The 27,389-nt window shown below is 44.7% G+C and overlaps 3 protein-coding genes, 1 non-coding gene and 1 pseudogene across 6 annotated transcripts; 3 read left to right on the forward strand and 2 right to left on the reverse strand.

Moving 5' to 3' along the window:
- Nucleotides 1-2,348: 2,348 nt before the first annotated feature.
- LOC117853061 (uncharacterized) lies at nucleotides 2,349-7,046 on the reverse strand. 3 transcript variants are annotated; one of them, XM_034735423.2, is made up of 5 exons: nucleotides 4,892-7,046; nucleotides 4,602-4,801; nucleotides 4,288-4,355; nucleotides 2,931-3,693; nucleotides 2,349-2,767 (listed from the first exon to the last, which is right to left on the reverse strand). In XM_034735423.2, exon 1 carries the CDS (start codon nucleotides 7,012-7,014, stop codon nucleotides 4,909-4,911), a length of 2,106 nt encoding a protein of 701 aa, XP_034591314.1. In that variant the 5' UTR covers nucleotides 7,015-7,046; the 3' UTR covers nucleotides 2,349-2,767; nucleotides 2,931-3,693; nucleotides 4,288-4,355; nucleotides 4,602-4,801; nucleotides 4,892-4,908. The 3 variants fall into 3 exon arrangements, with proteins under 3 accessions (XP_034591314.1, XP_034591315.1, XP_034591313.1); XM_034735424.2 differs by having other exon boundaries at nucleotides 2,349-2,748; nucleotides 4,602-7,045; XM_034735422.2 differs by having other exon boundaries at nucleotides 4,602-7,045.
- A 1,918-nt stretch (nucleotides 7,047-8,964) lies between these two features.
- LOC117852668 (ARF guanine-nucleotide exchange factor GNOM) lies at nucleotides 8,965-14,965 on the forward strand. The gene is made up of 2 exons (XM_034734863.2): nucleotides 8,965-9,968; nucleotides 10,996-14,965. The coding sequence occupies exons 1-2, from the start codon at nucleotides 9,237-9,239 to the stop codon at nucleotides 14,542-14,544; spliced, it is 4,281 nt and encodes a 1,426-aa protein (XP_034590754.1). The 5' UTR covers nucleotides 8,965-9,236; the 3' UTR covers nucleotides 14,545-14,965.
- An 887-nt stretch (nucleotides 14,966-15,852) lies between these two features.
- LOC117854350 (U2 spliceosomal RNA) lies at nucleotides 15,853-16,046 on the forward strand. Its single transcript, XR_004640277.1, has one exon. It is a non-coding gene; the product is annotated as a U2 spliceosomal RNA (small nuclear RNA).
- Nucleotides 16,047-18,364: 2,318 nt separating this feature from the next.
- On the forward strand, nucleotides 18,365-18,549 carry LOC117854360 (U2 spliceosomal RNA; annotated as a pseudogene).
- A 1,489-nt stretch (nucleotides 18,550-20,038) lies between these two features.
- LOC117853245 (diacylglycerol O-acyltransferase 1-2) lies at nucleotides 20,039-26,998 on the reverse strand. Its single transcript, XM_034735634.2, has 16 exons — nucleotides 26,570-26,998; nucleotides 25,403-25,483; nucleotides 25,186-25,259; nucleotides 25,027-25,102; nucleotides 24,793-24,860; nucleotides 23,626-23,749; nucleotides 23,153-23,251; nucleotides 22,926-23,027; nucleotides 22,655-22,791; nucleotides 22,424-22,505; nucleotides 22,287-22,307; nucleotides 21,993-22,055; nucleotides 21,279-21,326; nucleotides 20,928-20,990; nucleotides 20,736-20,789; nucleotides 20,039-20,649 (listed from the first exon to the last, which is right to left on the reverse strand). Exons 1-16 carry the CDS (start codon nucleotides 26,852-26,854, stop codon nucleotides 20,542-20,544), a joined length of 1,485 nt encoding a protein of 494 aa, XP_034591525.1. The 5' UTR covers nucleotides 26,855-26,998; the 3' UTR covers nucleotides 20,039-20,541.
- Between the last annotated feature and the right edge of the window lie 391 nt (nucleotides 26,999-27,389).

Here is a 27,389-nt window from a genome sequence, read left to right on the forward strand (position 1 = left end):
AACACAACAGCAAACGGTCATGATTGAAAAGAGAGAGAAAAAAAAGCACACAAGATCAGCCGGTGGGAATTATAAATAGTGATATGTAGTTGCTCGATCACAAGATATCAAGAAGGTGGGCGGCGGAGGAATCATGTTCATCAAGCACTAGTAATAGTGTTACACTGTGATTTGGTATATTTGCACCCAATAATTAACATCTTTGACAGACCTAGCGTCTCCTCTCAGTTCTCCCCCGCGTCACTCCACCTCAGGAGCGGCTTGGGCGGATCTCGCTCCCCCGAGCGCCACCGCCTCCCAGCACCCCCTCTCCCGCCTTGCTGCTACCCGAGCGGCCGTCAGAAGTCTGCATGGCTACAAGAAAGACAGTGGCAGAGCTCCACCACCCCTTCCTCCTTCTCTCCTTCCCCCTCCCCCTCGTGCTCCCTTTGGTCGTCCATGGTGGCAGCGGCTGTCTCCGGCGGTCCGCAGCCAGATCCGCCCTGCGAATGGCCGGATCCACACCCCCGGCCGACGGATCTGCTATCTTGGGGCCTCAGCACGTCGGGGTCGTGCGGTGCCTTCCAGCGGCGGCGACGGAGCCCGACGTGCAGCTAGTGAGCGGTGGGGCTCGACTGCGGCGGTGCCTGCGGTCAGCGAGCGGCAGGGCTCGCGGCCGGCAAGCGATGTGACCCGGTGCCCTCTGTGGCGCGCACGGCATCCCTCCTTCCATGGCGCGGCTGTGGCTGCACCCCCGGTCGGGGCGTGACTAGGGATGCCAGGCGCTCGGACTAGGCAACCTAGGTTGTCCTGGGATGGCTGCCTACGGCAGGTCGCAGTGGGCGCGCGGTTTCCTAGGATGGCTGCCTACAGCAGGTCGCAGTGGGCACGCACACCGCTGAAACCGATGGGGCCGCTGTTTGGGCTCATGGCAGGTCTTTTGGGCGAAAGCTCTACTTGATCTTGTATCGGTCGACGGCGATGGTGATACTGTGCATTGCTCTCCTTCTTGAAGGCATCGTTGGAAGGATCTTGCCGCCTTCTTCTCTAGGTGAAAACCTTTGAACTACTTGGCTGGTTCTGGCAGCGGCGGCATCTTGACGTCGCTTCCCTCTCGGGGGCGTCGCCATGGAGGAGTTGTTGAGCCCTGCGATGCTGTGGTCGAGATCGCTCATATTGTGGCAGTGTATGACGTTGCTCAAGCTTGATGTCACAGTCAAGATCGACTCAGTGCGGTTACTATGTGACACAAGATCAAGCTATGGTTAATCATTTCTTGCAGAATGTTTCTATCATCAACTGTTTCTAAGTAGATAAGAGAGGTGACGGACTGTTGCTGCGATGAGGACAATTCAAGTTTGAAGCAAAGACATGGAAGAAAATTGAAGCTTAGTCTTTATTTTCATGCTTTAGTTTTCTTTCTTGTTTGTTTGGAGTGTCTCTGTGTTGAAGCTTGGAGTCTAAGTACTCGTGTATCGTCAGCCTATGTGGCCACACTTGTTTCTTGGTGGTCGTAGACATTTACATGCGAATGTTGAAGACCGAATATTTTTCTTAATCTAAAAAAATAATCAACATCTTTAACATTGGATTATTGACGTGTTCCTAGCTTAGCATCTGCTACCTTCCATGAGCTTTTGGTTCTTCTCCTTGATCTCCTTGATCTCTTTGTCCATCCTGCCGATGGCGTAGAGCAAGTAGGCCGACCCGGGCACCGCGGTGAATTTCAAGCCCTCCCAGAAACTCAGGCAGTGCCCGCCCCAGCAGCCGCCGCAGCAAGGGGCCGGCTGCGCCGCGTGCAGCTGCTCGCGCACGCGCACCACCCGCCGGACCAGCTCGGCGGCCGCGCGCCGGGCCACCGACGGCGGCCTGCATGCCTACCTCTTTTGCCGCGCGCTCGCCGAAGTCAGGTCGAGTGGTTTTGGCTTCTAGGTTTTGTTTGGTTGGGTTATATGGGATCATGGGCTTGCTTTGCTCCGGTCCTGGATCCGTGTCTGTGTTCCACGTAGTCCGGACCTCCGCATCTGTCCAGTATTGCAGCAATATGCCGCATCCGCCTAGTATTCATCAGAACAATCCTGTGCCTCTAACGGGAAATACAGACATGGCATGGCATCCAAGCTTGCGAACAAGGCAAGCAACAAGATTTAGTGTTTGAGAGGAATACCAGAATTGCTTGTTCTACTTACATCTGTCCATCTGGGCTTCAACAGTCAACGTTACATTTCACAGGGTTCCGAAACTAAACGGTGCAACGAGCCCGAATTGCATGACAAGATACCACGATGTTGCGACGCGCAATTCACGATGTCACAGATCAGTGCAAAAAGGAACAAATCAATCAATAGTTCAATTTGCGACATCGCAGGTCAGTGGAAAATGAATAAATCAAATAATGAAAAAATAGTTCGGAATCTCTATGCAGGTCTTTAATCTATGTGCAAAACTGATATTTGAAGATATCTAGACCTATCTGTGTTCAGATTCCATGTGTCTCTGTTTTCACACGATCTGTGTAATGTTTGTGACAAGTTATTCAGAACAACAACTATCTGACTGAGATGGCAGCCAACAAAAACTGGCGTCACCATGCTCTCCAGCCTGCAGGAATAAGTATGCCAGTCCCCACGATTCCCTTGCTCTTCTTTTTAATCACCAAAAGACACAATTCTTCTTCTGAACATATATTTCAATCTCATCTCCAGTTTGTCATCACTATCAAGCATCACGTAATATGTTTCCTTCCTTAAAGCACAGTGCTCCTGTGTCCTGAGCAGGCACGAGATTGCTGCATTAAGGTGTAGAGTCATGGTACGATAAAGCAGCAGTTTGACTCAAAACATCAAAGACAGCAGAAAAAACTAAAGCTCTGTCCTAAAATATAAAATAAAAAAATGCTGCTACAGAAAGTAACATTTGAATGCGTTCAGCTGTGTTGGTGGACTTCTCACCTGATGGTTGGCGTGAAGGAATGATCCTGATCGAATTTACAGGCCATATGTAACAAACATCAAGATGAAAAATTATGCTGGTCGAATTTGAGGCCTCTATGATATTCTTCCTGATAGGCTTATCCTGTTGCCAACATAAATCTGAGCTGTCCATCCTTCCATGAGTGAGATACACCTTCACCATTTTGATCCATGTAAAATTATAACACTTTGTAGCATCTTATTGGGAACGGCAAACTTCCAAAGCATTCTGCCTTAATTCATAATCAGTATTTGCTTGCGTGAATCTGACTGAGTCAAACATATTTCTAGTGTAAAGTACATACTATCAGGAAAAGCTTGTCATCTCACAAAAAGGTGCTAGAAGTACTGATTTCCTTTGAACATCATATGCACACTCTTGAAAATATTTTCAGGTTGCCCAATAGCAGATGGCAGAAGAATATGGTGTTATCTTCTAGCTCTCTGCCGTTTCTGATGCTGCATCCATCAGTTCAATTAGGAATGTTGGATCTCAATGGAAGGATGAACATGTGACAGGAGATAAGGAGGTGCAAAGTCTACTTCTTCATTAGGTTTGTGTGGGACTTCCTTATTAACATGAGGAAAGGATTCTTATGTGTACAGTCCATTAATCAACTGACATCTTTTGATTGCACCAAATTACACTGAGGTCCTCATGGGGCCATAGGAAAACTGAATCCATATTCTTTACCTATGACATGTGCCACTAGATTAAAATTACTTCAGTGAACTCCCATAGCTGCAAAATCATTCAAGCTCCCCAGTAAGATGGGCAATTGAAATAATGGATGTTAATATATTTTATACCACATATTGTAACTTCATTCTACTTAACATAGCAAAGCATGAACATTAATGGGTAATGAAGAAAAAGGACTTTGAAGAACGAATATCAGACAAATGTTATTTGCTTGTTTCTCCATGTCTAGCAGCATGATAATGATCATCCAAAACAAAGACAATATCTAGGGTGTTTAGTTTGAGTAACCACCTCATATAGGATAATTTGCTCCATCATAGGATGATTCTATTATTTTAATGGGATATCCCCATTATCATTTTTTTTATAAATTTCACTTATGAGGACTGAGGCAATGATTTCTAACCCATCCTACTACTTGACAGACAACTAGGTTGATTTACAAGTCACCAGTTCACCAGTCTATTCACAATCTAGTTCCTCAGAATGAACATTCAATACATGTTTAATGCCAATAATGATGAAAATTTTTGAAATAGTGAAGTGAACAGACCAAACTGTTAACACCAAAGAAGCAGTTAATTATCAACGATTGTAAATAATAAGACAAGTATGCATGACTTATTGACTTACATGCTTCACATACTCAATCATCTGATATCGACATCAGTATCAGTGGAAGTATGGTACATGATATCAACCTGTATCAAATACAAATGGCATGGTTTGATTATCAATGGATGATGACTTAAAAGACATATCAAATGAAAGACGACAAGTATTGCTAATAAACAGATTGCAATTTTACCTGGATACATGATACTAAATAAAAATGCATGCAACGAATTCATTATTTGTTTGTGCAAACAAAAGTAAGCAATTTAGCAAGACTGTTGTAACATAGTCAGCTGATAGTGAGTTATTTATAGCTATTCAGTTGATCTTACCACGGAAGCATTTCAAAACTTGAGTTCCTCCTTTCGCTCCAGCGAAATCCCCTCGTTTGTTTGCTAGGTTCTGTATCCAAGATAACAGGAGTATTTGTCCTGCCTTTTCAACTTTGGATCCAAGGAAGATTGTTAAGTAACTTGACTGAGATAAAAATATCAGAAGCATACTGAATCACGCAGTGACATATGCTTTCATGCTGCGAGGGAAGTTTCGGTTTAGTGATGATGTCTATGTTGTCCAATTGCAGGAATTTTGACACTCAAAAGAAAAGAATAGCCCTTTATACCTTGTACAAGCACAAGCTCAGGTTTCACCACCAGAAGCAGTATCATCTTTTGTACAAGATATTAAAATACTATTCATTTCATTCTGAAGACTTGATGCTTCCTCCATGTTCCCCAATTTCTGGTATTTGCTTATCAGACAGTTATAAACTGTCTTATCGGGAGTAATACCGTTTTGAATCATTTCTGAAAGAACTTCTCTAGCCTCTTGCATCATATTCATATTACAGAAGCCCCAAATAAAGCAAGTGTAGGTATAAAGGTCAAGTTGCAAACCACTTTCGATCATCTTGGCCTTGAGCGCAAAGGCATCCTGGAGATTTCCCTGCTTCAGGTACCCATCAATAAGAGAAGTGTATACAACTTTGTCAAGAGACATACTCTTGTCAACCATTTCATTCAACAACTGCACAGCCTTATCCAAGGAGCCATTCTTGCAAAAACCATCAATTAGGGCGGTGTAAGCCTGTACATTTGGATCTAGACCTAAGTCTCTCATTTTGTTAAAATGGAAGACTGCCTCAGCAATTGATCCTGCTTTGCACAATCCATCGATTAATGCACAGTAAGTTACAACATTAGGCTGGAACCCAGAATTCAGCATCTCGTGGAGCAGGGCAATGGCCTCTGACTCTTTTCCTGCTTTAAAGCAAGCATCCATTATTGTCGTATAGATGACATTATTAGGTTTCAAACCGCAGCCAGCCATTTTATGTAACAGATTCTTGGCTTCATCCACCTTTTGAACATTACAGAGACCCCAAATGAGGGTACCATAGAGTGAAACATCAAGTTCCATTCCTTTGTTCTTCATCTCACTCAACAAATCCAAAGCTCTCTCACCATTCTTATTCATGAAGTGCCCATGGATCAGTGTAGTGTACAGCAATTCATTGGCTTTAACACCAGCTCTCTCCATCAGCCTCAAAACACCATCCGCTTCAGCAACCTTACCCTCTTTGCAAAGGCCATCGACCAGCACAGCGTATGTGACCACATTTGGTGCTACCCCCTGATGCACCATTTCGTCAAGCAATACAATGGCATCATCAAGCCTCCCTGCCTTGCAAGTTCCATCAACTAACGAAGTATAAGTGAATTCATTGGGCATCATCCCCCTCACCCTCATCTGTGCAAACAGTTTCATTGCCTCCCGGACCAAACCCTCTTTGCAAAATGCATCGACAAAAGTGCTAAATGTAACTACATTTGCCATCACTCCCTGCTTCTTCATCTCTCCAAAGTAGCTGTACGCCTTCTCCATCCTCCCAAACTTGCAGAAGCAATCGACTAATGCATTGTACGTCACAACATCAGCTGCACACCCAGACTTCCTCATCTCCCCCACCAGCTGCTCCACCTCCTCCAGCTCCCCGCACTTGCCATACCCATCAATCAAAGAATTGTAAGTGACGACGTCAGGCGAGCAGCCCATCACCTTCATCCTAAGAAACAGTGCCCTTGCCTCTGCAAGCTCCCCCTCCTTGCACAGGAAATCAATCACGATGTTGAACGTGAACACGTTGGGCGCAGGCAGCTGGTCGAAGAGCCGCTTGACGAGCCCGCCGCGGCGGTCGCGGGCAAGGCTTAGGAGAATGTGGTTGCAGGTGCGGGTGTTCGGTGGCACGCGCAGCTCCCGCACGCGGGCAAACGCGCGGACGGCGTCGTCGAGGAGGCCGCGGTCGGCGAGCAGGGAGAGGAGGGTGTCGACGACGGAGGGGAGCGCGCTGCGGCGAGGCCCCAGCGCGAGTGCCGCGCGGTGGAGAAGGTCGACGAGCGAGGCGGCGAGGTGGGGCCGGTGGCCGACGCCGAGCAGGCGGGCGAGGAGGCGGCGGGAGTGCGCGAAGAGGCGGGCGCGGGCGGCGAGGTGAGCGGCGAGGCAGACGTGGGCGGAGGAGGGGAGGGGGTGGAAGAGGAGGTGGTCGGGGTCGACAGCGTGTAGGGAGCGGAGGGTCCGCAAGAGGTGGGAAATGGGAGTGCCGGCGGCGCGGGCGCCGGCGGAGGCGGCGGTATGGGCGGTGGAGAGGGCGGCGGCGTGGGCGCCGAGGGAGAGGCGAAGGAGGGTAGGGTTCCGGCGAGGCCAGAGGCGGCGGAGGAGGTGGCGGCGCGGGGGGAGGGATAGCATCGTTTGACCGCCTCCCTCCGGCGGCGGCGAGGGGGAGGGAATCAGGCCATGGAGGATGTAGGGTTTTGAGGGGTTTTGTTTGCCGAAATTTTTAATTAAATTCAGTTGTTTTAGATGTGATTTTTGGTTCCTAAAAATCCACTCAAATTGGAGTGCTCAATGCTAATACGAACTTGCTGTGTACTATTTAAGATTTAGAACACGAAAATCCTAAAATCTTTTGCGGAAAAATCTTAATAATTTTTCCAACCGACAAGAATAATTTTGCCAACAAACCCGAACGCAAATCGCCTCTTAAAAACTTAGAGTTATGCGTATTTTCAATCAATCCTCTTGATTTTCCAATTGGTCGTCGACGATTCAGTCTTGTTGTAAAAGGTAGGGCGCCATGTGTAGTGTTTATTTTATTACAATACAAATTAAAGCTCGACCTGCGGGGGGGTAAGACAGCTATGGGCTTTTTCTAAGAGAGAAGTCTTCTCACGCGGTCAAGAAAATCCTCGAACCTCTGCCCTGTAACCCTTGTGAGACTACCTCAAGTAGGAGAACCAACCACAGCTACGGCCTGGGTCAGGTCTTGACCTGTGTTTAGGTTATGGTGATAGATAAGGTGATTTTTTAACCTCAGTTTGAAATACGCTCTCACGAGGAGTCGAACCTAAGATCTGAGGAGTGCTACTTACCAACTCAGCTATAAGCATGTTCGCATTACGATACAAATAACACTCTAAACCATAGCTATTGCTTTATGGTCGCTCATTATTTGCGGATCAATAAACATCTACTTGCCAAATTTGGGCAACAAACTTGCATAGATAAAAGGTCCAAGATCCTTTTTCCCAATATACTCCATCCTGTCCAAAATATACATCATTTTAGTTTTTTTATACGTAGATTTTGCTATACATCTAAATGTAGGGTTATGTCAGATTCATAGCAAAATCTATGTATCTGGAAAAGGGGTAACGTCTGAAGTTGATAAGTTAAAATGTAACGAACCTTGATCTTGCCTTTTAATGAAATTCTTCCAAATCAACGGGATGATGTAATTCGATTTGAGAATTTGTTTCCATGCTAGCTAGCCGTGTATAGGTGACAATTTCATATAATATTTTGACTTAATAGTGTAATTGTGGCTCATCAAGGTTCGTTAAGTCTTTCTCTATTCATGGACATTTTTTTCCTACCAAACTTCACTATATCTCCATAATAACTTTTGTCCCTCAACATTTGACAAAATGAACCCACGTAAAAATTTAAAATTGCCCGTTAACAAAATTTTAGAATGTTTAGATTTCTTTTTTCAAATGAACACTAACGACATTAGTAAGGTCAAATCATATATTACCTATCTATCAAAATATTTGTCACTATGACTTTTGATCATGACATTTGAGCATTCATTTTATCAAAACAATTATGTATATCATTTATTTTATTTGCGACTTATTTTATCATGAAAGTTACTTTAAGTATAACTTACATTTTCATATATTTACAATAAATTTTTGAATAAGACGAATGATCAAACGTTGTGAGTAAAAGTCAACAATGTCAGGTATTTCAATTAGATGGAGTATAACATAAACCCAATGTACACCTAAATTCACGTGCCAGCACACCAATCTAATGAAAGAGTTCAATGCAATCTGTGTAGTGGAAGGACGAACTTGTAAATTGAGCATTGTTCTTCTTGATTTGTTGTGATTTAAAAAGTACTAGCTGCTTTGTCGTTTTCTCTCGAATGGTGAACCAAATCTCAACCAAACTAACGCTATAGTATTGTAGGACCATGACACCGTTGAACATCTTACCAACTCGTGCTAGATGAGTTGTCTGCTTCCTTCGTTTAAAGTGGATGGCCACTTTACTTCGAACTCAATCAAGATACAATTCAAATTGATCCCAAACAAATCCACATATTTTCAGTTGGAGCCCACAGCAACATTTTTAAACAGTATAGGAACCACCCAAACAGTTCAAAATCCAGTGAAAACAAAATCCATCCAAATCCATTTATGTTGAAGAAGAAATTTGATTTCAAAGAAGAGGAAAGAAGTGAAGAGCCAACACGAGTACGAGCTCTCCGAGTCTTGCCTCGTTCGTCGCCACACTGACCAAACCACGAACAGATCTCACCATCCCACCCTCCCTCTCAGATCCCAATTCCCGAATGCCCCTTGCAAACTAGCTGCTCCGCCCGGCCCCGCGCGCTCATATCCATGGGCGGGCTTAGGGCGGCATCGCCGTCGCCGTCGGGCGCGGGACTGGACGCCCCGCAGCTGGCGCCGCCGCGCGTGGCGATGGCGTGCGTGGTGGTGTCGGAGGTCGCCACGGTCCTCGCCGTCATGCGCCGGAACGTCCGCTGGGCGGGCGTCCGCTACGACGGCGGCGGCGCCGACGAGCACCTCGACCACCCGCTCGTCGCGGGGCTCAAGTCCCTCCGCGGCCGCGCCGCCGGCTGGGGTCGGCCCGGCGGCGCGTGCCGGTGGCTGGACGACGTCGACCCGCTCCTCTACCTCCGCCCCTTCCTCGATGTCGTCCGCTCGGACGAGACCGGCGCGCCCATCACTGGCGCCGCGCTCTCGTCGCTGCACAAGGTGCTCTCGCTCGACCTCGTCGGCCCCGCCGCGCCCAACGTCGCCGGGGCCATGGGCGCCGTCGTGGACGCCGTCACAGGCTGCCGCTTCGAAGTCACCGACCCGGCGTCCGAGGAGGCCGTCCTGGCGCGGGTCCTGCAGGTGCTGCTCGCCTGCGTGCGCGGACGCGCCGCGCCCGCGCTCTCCAACCGCCACGTCTGCGCGATCGTCAGCACCTGCTTCCGCGTCGTGCAGCAGGCTGCGACCAAGGGGGAGCTGCTGCAGCGCGTCTCCCGCCAGACCATGCAGGAGGTTATCCGCTGTGTCTTCGCCCGCCTGCCGGACCTTGATGCCACCGTGGTTGCCGACGGGCAGGTGCGACTGATTATTCTGAAATTTTTCAAGCATTGTTATAGTCATTACTTGTGCTGTCCATATGACCATACGAGCATTGCTTTTCCTCTTTCCCTGAACTTAATAATAGGGACTGTCTGTAGCTCACTCGGGTGAAACAGGGACTCCCCTCGCTCGAATTTCTCAACCATTGGATCTAAAATCGGCGGCTCGGATCAATTCCATCTCTCTCAACCTTGTCTTCTTCTCCCCTCCCCCACTCCCCACCAACCCCCCGACTCCCCCGTGACTCCACCTTCCACCTCCCGGCGCCGTCCCGTCATGCCTCCACCTGTCCAGCGCGGGCAAGCTAGGGTCCCGCCGGCTGGCCGGTGCGGAGCTCCAGCGGGATCCTAGCCCGCCCGCGCCGGCCGCCTTTCCTACCCCTCCTGCCGCCGCCTCCCGCCATCGTCGCCCCCGCCCCGTCCCTGCCCAACCGCCCTCCACCACCGCCCGGCTGGCAGTGCCCCCGCCGCTGCGCCTCACCGCCCCCGCACCTGCCACCTCCGCCGGGCCGGCCTACCGCCGCCGGCCCTCCCTTTAGGTCCGCCGGTGAGTTCCCAACCCCAGAAACCCTGAAACCCTAACCTCCAAACCCCTAACCCCGGCGCCCCTAATCTCGTCGGAATTTGGCCGGAGTTGGAGAAGAAAGGGTGCACATGGGGGAAGAAAAATTTGGGTGAGGAGGGGCTCTATTTCACCCGGGTGAGCTATAGCTTTCCCCTAGACTTACTATGGTGACACGTGCCAGTCTGCAGTCTAAACCAAAGATGCATCAGTGTCGTTTTAGGTTCAAGTTTTTATTTTGAAGTCTTAGTTCCAAGTAAAATTCTGTCATACTAGCAATATACCTTGCACATAGGCACTGTTTCAACTGTACTGGCTTTTACTTATTACTTATAAGATATGCATATTGTTAATGTACAAATTAGCTTTTGTTACTTGGAAGGCTGATATGATCATGTCCTAAGTGAAGTGTACGAATGTGCTGATTGCATTTGTTCTGCAGATTTCCAGTTTCAAGGGCCAAGGTTTGGGTGCTGGGGAGTTGGAGAATGGAAAGAGTGACTATTTGTGTTTGAACAGCTCTGGCGATGAGGTGGGGGATGAATCTGGTGTTGCGCAGGACAAAGCCATGATGGAGCTGTTTGGGGTTCCTTGCATGGTAGAGATATTGCAATTCTTGTGCTCCCTCTTGAACGTAGCAGAAGACATTAAGGTGAACCCAAGGATGAATTCGATTGACTTCGATGAGGATGTGCCGCTATTTGCTCTGGGGTTGATTAGTTCAGCTATTGAATTGTCCGCTTCATCAATACACAGACACCCAAAGCTTTTGGCTTTTGTACAGGATGAATTGTTCCGCAATCTAATGCATTTTGGCTTGTCAATGAGCCCCTTGATCCTGTCGACAGTGTGCAGCATTGTTTTTACTCTCTTTTACCATTTGCGTCATCAACTTAAGCTGCAAATAGAGGCTTTCTTCTCATGTGTGATCTTGAGATTAGCCCAGAGTAGATATGGGGCTAGTTATCAGCAGCAAGAAGTCGCTCTGGAGGTGCTGGTGGATTTTTGCCGGCAGAAAGAGTTTATGGCTGAGATGTATGCGAACATGGATTGCAATTTACAATGCTCAAATGTTTTTGAAGAGCTTGCTAACCTTCTGTCTAAAAGTGCATTCCCTGTGAACAGTCCTTTGTCGGTCCTGAATGTGCTTGCTTTGGATGGTTTGGTAGCTGTCATTCAGGCCATGGCAGAGCGGACTGATAATGCACCTCGGCATCATGATCAAATAGTTCCAGAAATAAGTGAATATTTTCCGTTTTGGCAATTGAAGTGCGAAAGCAATAAAGATCCTGGTCAATGGGTTACATTTGTTAACCAGCAAAAGGGCATAAAGAGGAAGCTAATGGTTGGTGTTGAACACTTCAATAGGGACAAAAAGAAGGGTTTTGAGTTCCTGCAAGGTGCTCATCTCTTGCCTGTAAAACTTGATCCACACAATGTTGCTCTTTTCTTCCGGTACACACCTGGATTGGACAAGAATCTTCTTGGGGACTACCTGGGTAATCATGATGAGTTCTCTATTCAGGTCCTTTATGAATTTGCTAGAACCTTTGACTTCAAAGAGATGAATTTGGATGCTGCTCTAAGGCTCTTCTTGGAAACTTTCCGGCTGCCTGGTGAGTCACAGAAGATACAGAGAATTCTTGAGGCCTTTTCTGAGCGATACTATGAACAATCACCGCAAATATTTGTTAATATTGATGCTGCATTGGTGTTATCATATTCAGTAATCCTGCTTAACACCGATCAACACAATGTAAGGGTTAAGAAGAAGATGACTGAAGAAGACTTTATTAGGAACAATCGTCATATAAATGGAGGCAATGATCTTCCAAGGGAGTTTTTGTCAGAGATTTATTATTCTATTTGCCGGAATGAAATCAGAACCATTCCAGAGCAAGGAGCTGGTTGTTCTGAGATGTCTTTCAGCCGCTGGGTTGATCTGATATGGAAGTCAAAGAGAACATCAGCATACATTGCTTGTGACTCCTGCCCTTTCCTTGATCATGACATGTTTTCTATCATGGCCGAGCCAGCAGTTGCTGCAATATCTGTGGTTTTTGACAATGTTGAGCATGAAGAGGTTCTTACAGGATGCATTGATGGTTTTCTGTCGGTGGCGAAACTTGCAGCATTCTATCATCTTAATGATGTGCTGAACAATCTTTTTGTGGCACTATGTAAGTTCACAACTTTGTTGAGCAGTACCGACATTGATGATCCTGTAACAGCTTTTGGGGAGGATACCAAGGCTAGAATGGCAACAGAGGCTGTTTTCACTATAACAACGGCTTATGGTGATCATATACGCAGTGGATGGAGGAATATAGTAGATTGCATTTTAAAACTGCATAAGATAGGCCTTCTTCCTGCTCGCCTCACTTGTGATACAGCTGATGATCAGGGCTCCTCAGATTTGTTGCCCAGCAAGGCTGCCTCCTCATCCGCAGTTGCACCTCCAGTTTTGCCAGTTAGCGCTCCCAAAAAATCTTATGGACTGATGGGCAGGTTCAGCCAACTACTGTATTACGATGCTGAAGAACCTAGGGCCCAGCCATCTGAGGAGCAACTTGCTGCTCAGAGGAATGCTTTGGAGACTGCAAAGAAGTGCCAAATAGGTACCATCTTTACTGAGAGCAAATTCTTACAAGCTGATTCACTCTCAAATCTAGCAAGAGCCCTCATTCAGGCAGCCGGTCGACCTCAGAAGATCACCAGGTCACTTGATGATGAAGGCACAGCCGTTTTCTGCTTAGAGCTTCTAATTACTGTCACATTGAACAACAGAGACAGGATTGTTCTTTTGTGGCAGGGTGTTTATGAACACATAGCCCATATCGTCCAGTCCACAGTAATGCCCTGCAATCTGGTGGAGAAGGCTGTTTTTGGGCTCCTACACATCTGTCAGAGGCTCCTTCCTTATAAGGAGAACCTGGTAGATGACCTACTGAGGTCACTTCAGCTAATTTTGAAACTTGATGCTCGTGTTGCTGATGCTTACTGTGAGAACATCACCTTGGAGGTCACACGGCTTGTCAAAGCCAATGCAACCCACATCAAATCCCAGATGGGTTGGCGAACTATCATTTCCTTGATCTGCATTACTGCATGCCACCCTGATGCTTCTGATGCTGGTTTTGAAGCCCTGATCTTTATCATGTCAGAGGGATCACACCTCTCTCCTGCCAACTTTGTCCTTTCAGTGGAGGCCTCAAGGCAGTTTGCAGAGTCTCGGCTTGGATCTACAGAAAGACCTATTCATGCTTTGAACCTAATGGCAGATTCAGTGAATTGCCTTACGCGGTGGACTCGCGAGGTTAAAGAAGCTGGTGGAGAGACAGACAGGATATTGGAAGGAATTGCTGAGATGTGGCTTCGGCTAGTGCAGGCTCTACGGAAGGTGTGCACAGATCAAAGGGAAGAAGTGAGAAACCATGCACTGTTGTCGTTGCATAGATGCTTAGTAATTGATGGAATATCCATTTCGTCTTCAGCATGGTTGATGTCATTTGACATTATCTTCCAGTTGCTTGATGAATTGTTGGATATTGCACAGAATCACTCACCAAAAGATTTTAGAAACATGGAGATGTCCCTCTTGCATGCTGTAAAACTGCTATGCAAGGTGTTCTTGCAGTCACTTAAAGACCTCTCAGCACAGAGCAGTTTTGGTAAGCTGTGGTTCGAAGTCCTGGACATGATAGAGAAGTTTATGAAAGTCAAATTGAGAGGGAGAAGGTCGGAGAAGCTACAAGAGGCTATCCCAGAGCTAGTCAAGAATGTGTTGATGGTGATGAAAGCAAGTGGCATCCTGTCAAAGACAAAAACCGGTGAAAACAGTTTGTGGGGGGCTACATGGCTCCATGTTAACAATATTTCACCAGTGCTGCAGTCAGAAGTTTTTCCTGACAATGATGGCAACAATGCAACACAAGACGAACAAAACAAATTGGATACTCCAGCACAATCTGACCAAAATGCTGAGCAATAGGATCTGATGGATTCTGCCATTCAGATCAGGTTAGTGGAGCTGAAACTGGATCGTTAAAGGCAGTATGACCTTTGAAACATTTTTGTCAGGCATACACATGATTGGGAATGCTCTCAGTGGACACTAGGGAGAGTAAGCTGGTACGCTAATTTCCTTGGTCTATACATATTCTTTTTGTTATTGACAGGGATGTTTTTGGGATTTATGGGTTCAACCCCAAAGTTGTGATTAGTATACCGCAGATATAGCAATTTTTCCCCAACAATTGATGATTTGTTAGAGGTAATGTGGTAGCATAGCAGCTCTATACTGTGGACCCATGTGAATTCATGTATCAATAGGTCCTTTACCGGACACAATAATACTATACGATTCGTAAACTTGTTACATTCTTGCGAGTGACCAAAAATAGTTTGCCAAATTTGTTGGAAATGGTGGTAAAGTTTCTCTGACGATTTGCATGCGGTGTATATCTTCAGGGAAAAGGATTTCAGAAACATTATGTTTCATGTTAAAAAAACTCATCTATTCGTTTATTCAAGTGATTTCTTTCCCATCCGAACAGTACCAAGTTGGTTGAAGCATGTCCTGGCATTATTTTTTTTTGTGTATAAAGCTTGAAACTTACTAGCCTGTCGGGCTTGTTATCTCATATTGCAATTCGTACATTCTGCTCTCTGATTTCAGCAGCTTGCAGCTAGTTACAGGCTTAAATAAGTTCCGAAGTTGTAAATACATTCTGCTCTCTGATTCGCTCATTGATGTGTGCCTTATTGCGTATGAGCACGTAAAACTATGTACTGAGACTGACCGTGCATCCAAGCAGCGCACAATCACCCATGTTGTAGGGGTGGTCAGCAGTTACTCGTCGAATGTGATGTGTCGTACTCCTGAGAATCTGGTACTTGAACAGACAGCTCATGTATAGTTTGTACTATCACATCGCTGCTGGTTGCTTATTCCAGCAGCAAGAGAAGAATGAAACTGAGCCCTTCGCACACAAAATCATCCGAGATAAGCAAAATACAATGATAATATTTCCCGTGTCGGATCGGCTGAACAAAGTGTAGTGGTTGGGCCATCGATTTGGGCCCAGACAGAAGCGGAAACAATAGCGGTGGCGGTGGCCTACTGGTCTATTGGGCCACCAATTTGGGCCCAGACAAGGAAGCATGCTCTGCGCACACGGCGGGATACACAGGATATTAGACGGAACCGATCTGGTGTATTAGTAACAAATCGAATAGCTAAACAATAGCACGGGGAAATAGCAACTATAAAACAAGGCGTGACTCCCCGTTGCAACTCATACCTTTCTCGACCTTTTGGCTAAGATCAAGTGTACTATCTATTCTTATCAGTTTAATATCTGATATGTGGACCATGTACCCACTTTGATATTAAATTTATTTTTTTGGAAGTGTCCACTACAATGGCTTGCCATTGGGATCCTTGTGCGTCGCCTTGGTGTTGCACTATAACCTTGGCTTGGCGCACGCCAACCAAATCAAGTTATAAATTTTGTCTTAATTCAATCAAAGTTTATAAAATATATAAAATGCCCTTTTCCTTTGTTTGGCTGAACCTCTAAATTTCCAAAAGCATCATCAAGCGCTCTCAGCCATTCAGGTCAGGATACATTCTTGTCCAGAGCCACACACAAATGCTTGGCAGTGCTCTCACCGGATACTGGAACTACGGAGAGCTGGTACACTTGTAACTAATTTTCAATCCTATATACATATTCTTCCTTGTTGCTGACGAGAATGCTTTTGAGGTTTATTGTTGGAACCCCCAAAGCTGTATGGTTGGTATATCGCAGCAGAGGTGATGTGGTAGCATCATAGCTCTATACTATGTACGCATGTGAATTCATGTACCAGGCATTAGATCGCTTAATGACACAATATGCAGTACAATTCTAATGTCTTATGCATCACCTTCTTGCAGGTGAACAAAACTAGTTTATGTGAACTTGTTTAACCCACAGCAGCGTTAACAGCGGTGATGGTAAATTATGTTTGAAATGTGCATGGCATCTGATGTTGGTTTACAGGTTGCAACTGCAGTGTTTTTTCGGGCGAATTACAGTGTTGTTGCTGTACATTTCTGTAAAGACTAGCCTAGAAAGAATTTGGTACATTGCTTCAGAGGCAGAATTTTGGAAACGTTATGTTTCATGTTACTCAATTCGATCGTTTCTTCAAGTGATTTGTTTTCCATGCGAACACTGACAGGTCGGTGGAAAGCACATTCTGACCCTTTTTTTTTTCGTGTGAATAAAAACCTTGAAATTATTACACTGTCAGGTTGGTTCCAGCAGCTATTACAAGTTCATACATTTTTTTTTTGAAACCATACATTCTGTTTTCTGATTTCAACAGCATGCAGCTTAGTTACAACACTAGCTCAAATCAGTTCAAAAGTTTCAGCACATGTACTTTTACATGTTCATCACCATGAATCCAATCAGAGTCACTGCTGTTGCATGCTCTGATGAAGCTTAACTTCAACAAACAGTCAAACACAAGCAATCAGTGAATCGATTTGGAGATAGATGAATAATTACTGTTTTTGAATTCTACGTCGATATATCGAATTCGAGTACAAGATTTTGCGACAGGCTCCAGTGCAAGAAGTTGTCCAAGCTTCGTTTCAAAAAAAAAAAAATCGTTTCAAAAGAAGTTGTCCAAGCTAAGGTGACGATATTGCAGCAGAGCGATCAGAGAAACGGAGCTCCCCAACGCGGAGAGAGAAGCCCGCCCGGTACGACCTGTTGGCTGTTGGGCTGCGAGATTGGGCCCACATCGAGCAGCTGGGACAAAGTGAGATTTTGGTCAAAGCTTAAGTATTTGAACGATATGTTCGCTTTAGCTTATAAGCCGGTTGAAAAGCTAAAATAATTGATTTATTGTAAAAGAAAAACACTGTTTGGTGACTGATAAGCCGGCTGAATAAGCTGAAGGGAACAAGTCCAATATTTGTAACCTGCGAGAGTTACTTTAGCACTTGCTTTTATTTCAATAAGGGTATTGACGGCCGTCGATAAGTGGCTGCTAATTCCTGCTTTCGCCTGCAAAAAAAATGGAGGTCCATTGCCGTAGTGTCTACTTCCTCCCTGAAGATCTCATACACGTGGCGGGGCTTAAATAGTTGGCGATAAGAACGATAGCACTCCTTTTCCGTTACCTCTTGTGCTAACAATTAGCATGACCTTCACTAGAAACAGAAGTTTATAGCATGAGAGGTGGGACAGAACACTTCAATTAGAAAGGAAGTGCTGTTCTAAATCGAAACTTTATAGCATGACCTTCGCAGCCTCAAATCGAAAGTTTAGAAAGGAAGTGCATGCGGTTATAAAATCGAAATAGAAGTTATATGACCTTCGCAGCCTCACTATATATCTGTTTTCCGAATGCTGTTGTAAATCTAGAGTGCTTGAGAACTTGTTTGCGATCAACGCCCGTGAAAACACATGGAACAGAGTAGTAACCGCCAAACACTCGGAGCCATGTCATCATCGAACACGCGTTTGCGTTTTTGTTGTGGTGGAAAAAGCCGGAGGAGGAGAGAGAAAACGGCCTCCAGCTCGAGCTCGTCACGGCCTCTTGGGCTGCCTAATTCGGCCCAAACAAGTAGCACACGCGATTACGGCAGATAAGGACCTGACGCTTCTTTATTATTATAAAAAAAAAGGACCTGACGCTTCATCAGAGTTAGAAGAAGGAACCGGTTTTGCGTTTAGTACCACCTCGAGCCGCTTAACAGCAGCGTGGGTAAGGAGCCCTATAAAAAGAGGCGCAGCTTCCCGTTGCAACTCGTACCTTTCAAGTGTAGTATAGCATATGTTCTTATCAGTTTAATATTTGATATGTGAGCCATGTGCTCACTTTGATGTTAAATTTATTTTTTTTGCTGGGAGAGGATTCACCACAGTGGTCTGCTGTTGGGATCCTCAAGCCTCACCTAGGTGTTGCACAATTGCTATGGCCAGGCGCACCTCAACCAAATGCTACTCCCAAACAGAAGGATCCTCAAGCCTCACCTAGCATTTATGCCTTCTGTTTTGTAGTACGGACGTTTTGGAGTTGGTGAGCATGCTGCAGCGCCCGCCCGCCGCCCCTGTTTACAACTCCAATAGCCTTTTTATTAACCTAATCTCAACCAGGGAGAATAAATACCTCAATCATTTTTATTAACCCAATCTCAATCAGGGAGAATAAATACCTCAATCAGGGAGAAAAAGAAAACAGTTATTAACCCAATACCTCAGTCAGGGAGAAAAAGAAAAAACAACACCCCATGTTCCCTTAGAGCAACTCCAAAGGCTCCTTTTTATTACCCGAAGGGGAAAACAAACAGGCTCCAACGACTCCCCTAGACATCCCGCAAATATTCAGCATCGCAAGTACTTCCCCCGTCGCCCCCGGTCTTCCCCAATTGCCCTGGGCGACTACTTCACGGGCCGCAGGAGCTTCCGCGCCGCGATCGACGACATCAAGGCCAACACGCGGAACCTGGCGGCTGCGCAGGTCTTGAAGAACCGCTGCATGGTCGACGACTGGGGCTGGCCCATCCACCGCCTGGACGCGTCCGCCACCGTCCGCGCCCGCCTCCACGGCGCCGGCCCCGCCATGGAGTCGGCCTCTTGGGAGCGCGACGTGTGCGGCTCGGGGCTTGCGGCCATCCAGAGCTTCCTGCGCGACGGTGACAACAGCACCATCACTGGCGACGAGGCGGGGGACAGGCTGTCGCCGCTGCGGGCGCCGAGGATGCTGCGAACGCTGCTTTCCCAATGGCAAACAGCAACAGCTAAGAGCAAATTAATCCATCTCTAATAAAATTGAGAGCACGTGAGAGAAGAGGAGAGCATAGGCAATCAATTTTACTAATTTTAGTGCAAATTGTTGGGTGGTGGTGAGGGAATTGGCCGGTGCCGCTGGTTGCCTGAGCTGCCTCCCGACGGAGGCCTGTGTTTCTAGTGAAAGGATAAGACCTAAGAGCAGTTGATGTTTCTAGTGAAAGGATAAGACCTGAGAGTAGACCTGAGAGTAGTCGACAAATAGCAATCGCCGGATGGACTCTGGACGTCGGATATGAGCCCACACATGCTGACGTGGATAATTTTGAAGTATTGACTGTGGCATGACATTGATTTTGGAGAAAAATTTTTTTAGTAGTCTCAATAGATGGATAATTTTGAAGTATTGACTGTGGCATGACATTAATTTTGGAGAAAAAAATTTTTAGTAGTCTCAATAGATAATTTTGAGAAGAATTTTTGGAAGACTCTTTGAAGTTGCTCGACGCCACAGCAGACACCGATGGTGTTCGTAGCTGACAAAGTGACACAATATAATTTCAAATAAAGAAAGGATTCCGGCTCCTTTTTTTTTAAAAAAAAGGGATCAATTCCCAGTCCATGTTCGTGCTAGCCCTTATCAAGACATCACAACACACGAGAATGCGGATTCACCAGCCAAGGCAATACAAATTAAACATCTCAATGGCAACAGATGCTGATTCATTATTATTGCCAGCTATATTAGTACACAACCGTGACTGGTATAACCATACCACAGTTTTCCGGAAACCAGGTGTCACGTGTCAGAGCTCGGAATAAGTTCAATTCAGGTTTTGGCGTTTGTTCTATGAAGCCATCCCCCATCTTAGGCATTTTTTCCCCGGCTCATTTGGACCCTTCAAGGCGTGACACATCATGGATTCATGGTACATTACATACATATACATGTTACATCTACCACGACATTATGCACACATCACCTGATGACATATAGACTGAAAAGTGTACAGAGTCCACATGTCGGAAGCGCTGTTAGATGACCTTGTTGCATCGCTTGTAATGTACACGCAGCATGGGAGCATTTGCAAGCTGACTAGCTGATGGTAAAAATGGCAAGGGGGCTGCTGCTTCTTCCACCTTATCGATTTGGTTCGCTTCTGATGATCTGTATCATGGTACATATTTCAGAGGAACTATCTACTTGCCTGGGCTTGCCTGTTCATGACATCGTGATAGTATAAAAGGACAAAAATCGGCTGCCCGAGTATGCTGAAGAAGAACCAGAATATCATGTTGCCCACCTGCTCAGATCGGTACAGTTTATGTAAGATTATGCAACGGGAAGAAGCAATGGAAGAGACAGAAATTTTGTTTAGGCGCAGCATACCATTATGTTCTGGAACTTCTCTTGAAGATATCTCGTCAAGAATACCAACGGTATCTGGGGAAGACAAACATCAGTGGTGTCAGCATATGTGAAAAGCAGTAGAAAGATATGTATCCAAGACAGTGTAATATAGTTCTTTATGGAATGCAATGATGGAAATCTGACAAACGTGCGTAAGCATTACTTCTATACCTGAACCATGATCCCAAAAAATGCCCAGAATTTGAAAATGTGGCATGGCACAGCAACACATATCTGCAAATTCAACCATGGAAAGGAAATGAGATTATGATAAACTGGCAAATACATGAGAAGGGTCATATTGAAATGTTCTCTTTTTAATAAATCGGAAACATGCAAAATGAAGGAGAAAAGAAGCCAATGTTCAATATAGATTCTATTGGCAACATGCTGAGTGGAATTCAAACCAGAACATTTCTCAATAACAGCATGGAAACCCGTTGTTTCCAGCTTTGGTTGGTGTCTATTAAATGAATCAGAAATGATGTATAAGCAATAATGATTCCAGAAGAACTACAGTACCTCATGAAACACAGCTGAAACCAGAAAGGCGATCAGAATAGCTACACCCTGCAATGTGGATACCATATGAACTTGATAATTAAGAGCTGAGAAAAATCATGTCACTTCTGCAAAATAAAGAATATCGTAGACCAACAAAATTTTATCTATCTTCGTGTATTTACATATGTCAGTCGACATAAGGCAGAATTAAGAAATACTCCCTGTCCCAAATTGCACCTAGATATATACTATGTCTAGATACATAGCAAAATTTATATATCTAGAAAAGCCAAAATGAATAGTAATTTGGGACGGAGTAGTTCCTAGGTCAACACCAGATATCCTTATGTAACCTTTCCTCATTTTTGATATACAAGTAATGCATGTATATCTCTTAAATTTGTCCCAAATTTATTTCCAGTTAGTACTATCTGCATAGCATATCATTTAACAAGAATAAAATTCCTAACCAGTCATATTCTGACATTCTCACAACAGTATCAGCACTTGTTTGGTTGTCTTCATTAGAATTATGATCCTCATGTGGAAAGTAAATTAAGATATTAAAGTATATTGTTAATTTATTACTGTTCCGTATGAGGATCATGTGGAAAGTAAAGTAAGATATTGATTTGGAGCTAGCATAGATGGATTGAGTGGTGGTTTCAAACTAACTACGTTTGGGATTGGAAAGCAAAGAAAGACTTCTTATAAACCTATAGAAGCAATTACCCTGGGCAAGCCTTTCCTTATGCATGGAAAATATATATGTCGAATGATCCACTTATGAACAGGCTGAAAAAATGTAGAACAATTATTAGTACTTAAAAGATATCAATGCCAATTAATTAGACAACTATCTCAGGCTTTGTGACAGGTCTTATCAGTCACTACCATAACAATTGTATTAGTTAATTAGTTACAGATCTTATCAGTCCCTACCATAACAATGGTATTAGTCAAGTAATGGACATCTAGATAGATAAGAGTAAAGAAGTATGAAGATGTAGGTAACAAGAAGATTACCATGTTCCACATTCTCCAGTACTGAGCCAATCCCAAAATATGATCACATTAAAATGCATGGAAATATAATTAATGTCAGTCCTATTTAAACTTTCACTTGGAAAAGAAATGAACTCAGATTTTAGCAGGCCTCTCACCTCTTCAACAGTTTTGGCATTCCACCAGTCCTTATAGAATTCACGATCACCAAAACGAAGAAGTTCAGCTAGAATGTTCAGCCTGGAACACAAAAAATGGATGAAAGCCATGTAAGAAGAAACATCAAATTCAGGTCAATAACCACTTGGCCTATTGTAGATAACCACCATATCTACCAAATTTAAGGTACTTTTGGCACACGTGGTACCCAACTGAAGTAAGATACTAACCATAAATGGAAAAAGCAATAGAACATGCAAAGCCATACATATAGTGTTGGCACAGAGAGTTTCAAGACTCTCTCTATAGCATTCAAGAAATTCCCCTTCAGTGGATGCTTAGAATTCTTCACAATTGGATTTATGTACTGCAAAGTAAAAGAGATTGAGAATTTAATTCAAGACCCTGTACAAATAAATATTACTGCAAAGTAAAAGAGATTTGATAATTTAATTCAACCCTGTACAAATAAATATTACTTAAGGAACATAGAAGGCTTACTTGCTCAATTATGAAGCCCATCAGGCCTGTAAAAACAAGGCACTTAACAAGTTGTCGGATCACCCAGCCCTTCCTAATACATGTAGTTCGAGGATAAGTTGGCTGCATAATGCACCAAAGTGAAGTTAGGACACTCATGTTTTGTCTCTAGTGTAACTAGATACATGTGATGAAGGAATGGATAACATTCACTTCAAAAAGTAAAGACAAGCCCTGTACAAGAATACCTGGTAACAAAGTGTTGGGGCCAACATAAAGTACACTAGACTTTTAATGGTTGGATCTTTCATATTCTCAGGATCAACATGATTGCCATATGAAGCACCCTATTATATAAGAATAACAATGGTAATTACTGGCATGAAAAATGAGAATAAGTGATATAATCATATATCCATCCTCCTCTAAGAGTATACCTGGTCGGCCTATGAAAAGAAAAGAAAAAGGAACACAATATTTTCCTGATGGAAGCATAACTAATTGGAACTATATTTCATTGTGTTCAAAAATGAACTACATAGAAAGGTTCAGGAAAACAAACTGGAAAAGAAGTTTAAACAGGAAGAGGAACATTGTCTAGCCTCTGTATAAAGATTTCACCAGCAAAAGGAATTTTTAAAAGAGTTTGATGGTCAATAGATCATTGTTGAGAATCATGCAACTTGTTAAAATAATTCAGAAGAATGTGTTGACAAATTACCTTCAGAGTACTTTTGGACAATACCCTTATATCATAATTTGTATGTGCATAAGAGACAAGCTTCATCCACATGATGCTTGCAAGAAACATTAGTACAAATCCAGATAGTACTGCTGAGTCACACCTGAAAATTTTTAACGTAACTGAACTCATAATCCAGAATTCATGCATGGAAGAACACCTTCTGAAGTACCAATTCTGGGCAATCAGAATATCAACATAAACTAAAAAAATAATAAAAACTAAGTAGCATAATGCATGAAGCATACAACATTCTTGAATCCATTGAAAATATAATCAACGAAAAGGTATAACTTTCAGCACCTGATGCCTCTTTTTGAGGATTAATATTGACTCAACCAAACTATGATATATATGAATTCTACTTGCAAAACAGCAACAGAAATCCCAGATACTGCAGTTGTTTATCCTACTTTCAAGCACGCAAATAAATATGATTGACCTTTATTATACAATAGGTGGTTCAGGTTCACTTACGAAATGTTATGGACACATTCTTTGGTGCCAAGTTCCACCGCCGAAAGAAGAAACCGGCGTCAGGTTAGTTGGTTGGTTGAGATAGAGATAAGATAGCTTTGGTTTAGGTTAGGAGTTTGTTAGTTGGCCGGCTGTTAATATAAAGCACGGCAGAGTCTTTGTAATTCCCAAGTAGAAAGTAGTTGGAACTCTCAGAGCCTCCAGAGAGAGGGCGAGATCCCTTCTACCTTGTACTCTCCATTGTCCGGCAATATAGCCATATCACGAAAAGGGTTTTAAGCTTCATCAAGTGTGAATTGATATCTCTGGACTACATACATTCTTTTACAATTGATGACTCTTCGTGAACAGATCAACACAGAGCAAGAAAATATAGATTCAAGAGGTAAATGATCAAAGATTATATAAGAAATTTTATCCCCAGATACAATTAAATACACGTGTCATAAGCCCCCTTTTAAACCATCCAATATGCATAGTATATAATGTAGCTAAAAGGAAAGGTTGTTTGAGACACAAAAACATGGTTCACCACCATACCACTAAGTACAGCAAATTATATATAATAAACGAATTGAGTGTATTCATACCATTAAATATAAGAGCTCAACGAATGTCAAAAGTAGATGCATCCAAACAAACTGCAAAGTCAAAAAGAAATATTCTTACTTAAGAATCACAACAACTGGATAGACAATGACAGATGTTGTAACAATGATATGGAGAAGAATAACCACCTGCAAGAGGTGTATACAAGTTATAAACAGCACAATGGAACTTAAAGCATACAGAATAGAAAAAGGTCAAACCCTATACATCTATTATACGTGTTAGGTGAAACAGACATGGTTATTATAGAAGCACCTTCTCTAAACACTACACAAAGCTGCGAGACAAACTTACATGTTCACCAATGAGCTTCCTTCTAATCATCTTCTCAGCCATGAACGCAATAAGTGGGAAAATTGGTAAAGTGAGGCTGCAATTAACAGAATGATTAATTCTGTGAAGTTTACTGCTGTTAGTTAAAATCCAATACAATCAATGAGCAAGTATATTTACCAGCACATAAGAAGAGGCCAGTCTCTCAGCGATCTTGCACTAAACCAAAATCCAGCTCTTATCAATAGGCCATACTGCATCAGCAAATTCAGAACATGGAAATGTGATAGATGCACACTACAAGTGTGCAGAAAGCACTAAAATCAAATGCTACTTCTTGAGATGGATAGGGAGCTGTAAATGAAATCAAGTGAAATGATAAGGTAATGTAACAAACCTTCATTAAATTCTCAATAATGAGTCTGCTGTTCACTGCAACCAGCACAACAATGCATAGATTCAGAAGACCCGCATGGCTCTGAAATCCAAGAGAACTGTTTAGTTCAAGGACTTCAAATATATGCGGCAACCAAGAAATATGGCTTAGAAGTTGAGGATTCACTCTCAGTTAAAGAAGAACAAGATAAACGAAATTTGATGCACTGGCATTGTAATTAAGTTCTCACATGGCTTACAAACTGAGGATTTACTCAGTTAAAGAAGAATAGGATAAAATGACATTTGATGTACATTAAAAAGAAATCCATCCAATAATATGCCCAGTCAAATGGAGGACCAACCAGTAAGCGGTCCCATAACAGAACATGCCTTTTATGGTCCTCAAGCAGAAGCAATGCCCCCAAACAGAAAAGGCAAGTACATCAATCAGCATGCACCATACTGCACTGCGTGAACAATGTGATATGTATTGCAGTTTGAAAAGTCAACATTTGATACTAGGGTGCGAGATCATGACATTGCTTATTAACCCTGCAACTGCAGCCTGCATCTCCGAATCTGAAGCATCTGACTGAAGTCGCAACAATGTAACACGAATTGTAGTTCAAAAAGTAACTCTGAAGCTGCCCAGTTAGCCCTGCAGCTGCTGCTCGAACTCTGAAGCATCTGACACGAAGTCACAACAACTCTCTGTATCTGTAAAGTACTACTACAACGACTCTCTGTATCTGTACAGTACAAACAACGAATCCAAATGACTCGTTTGCTCATCCGTTTCAACACACAATGCTCTCCTAGCGGCAACAGTTACCCTCCTTGTTTGCTGCTTCGGCCGCCCGATGCTAAATTCTGCATGGCATGCATCCGGCGCCCGCGCACTGGTCCCCCCCTGATCCCCAAAAACAAGCAAACACCGACCTCAATCCGTAGCAGCATATGCCCCCCACGAAACGAATTGTGCCCTTCCCAGTACACGCGCAGAATCTATCGACGATTCGGGAGGTAACCGACGCGTACTAAGCTAACAACAGCACAAAGCGCGATTCCAACTCAAAAGCAGAGGCAGAGTTGACTCGAAGCAACAAGGTGCATGGATCGAAGCACGTTCACGGGAAGGCAGAAATCGGTAGGGATACGACGAGACTGTGCATTGGCGCCTCCTCACCTGGCGGAAGATGGCGTCGGAGCTGAGGGGACTCTCCTTGACGCGGCGGTGCGCGGGTGCCGACGCGCGGAAGTACAGCATCTCGTGCTGCTGCTGCTCCTGCTGCGGACTCGGCGGTGGGCGCGGCTCGCCGTTCTCCCGGCGGCCGCCGGTGGAGTCGAGGGCGAGGCCGCTGGCGTCGGCGGAGGGGGCGTGGCGTAGGCGGAGCGAGGAGTCGCCCGCGCCCGCCTCGGACCCTGGGCCGGCGTGATCGGAGGCGGCCGCCATGGAGGGGGGCGGGGCCATAGGAGGAAGGTTCCGGAAGGTTCGGCCCCGGGGTTTGGGGCTGCGGGACTTGGGGAGCGGCGGTGGCGGTGGTGGTGGGGGAAGGAGGCGAGGCGAGGAGGCGGGTTTTGATGCGGGGTGTTGGGCTGCGGGCGGCTGACGCAGGACGGCAGGAAAGCACCGGGGGCGGGATGGCCGCCTCGAAAAGCGGACACTTGGCTGGCAGGGCCCGGTCGGGTCGGGCGCGTCGGCGCAGCCGCTTCGCCGGGGCGTGCCGGCTGTCGGTTTGTTTGGATACTTGGATCCGGCGTGCGAGCGCTGCTGACTGCGGAGATTGGCACGTCCCGGGAACCGATTTTTTAAGTGTACAACTTTCATTCGCACCGAGAAAACAAACAATTCTTTGAGGGTGAAAAGAAACAGATACTATTAACTTCAAATTGCTCATGTTGATATAAAAGACATGCATAACTTTCGGTGAAAAATTGTATAATGTGAGATCCAGTGGAAGGTACGTGTGCCCAAGGACGTTCGAAGAGTGAACTTTGAACGGAGA

Source organism: Setaria viridis, chromosome 4 (genome assembly GCF_005286985.2).
Source record: "Setaria viridis chromosome 4, Setaria_viridis_v4.0, whole genome shotgun sequence".
NCBI classification, from domain to species: domain Eukaryota; kingdom Viridiplantae; phylum Streptophyta; class Magnoliopsida; order Poales; family Poaceae; genus Setaria; species Setaria viridis.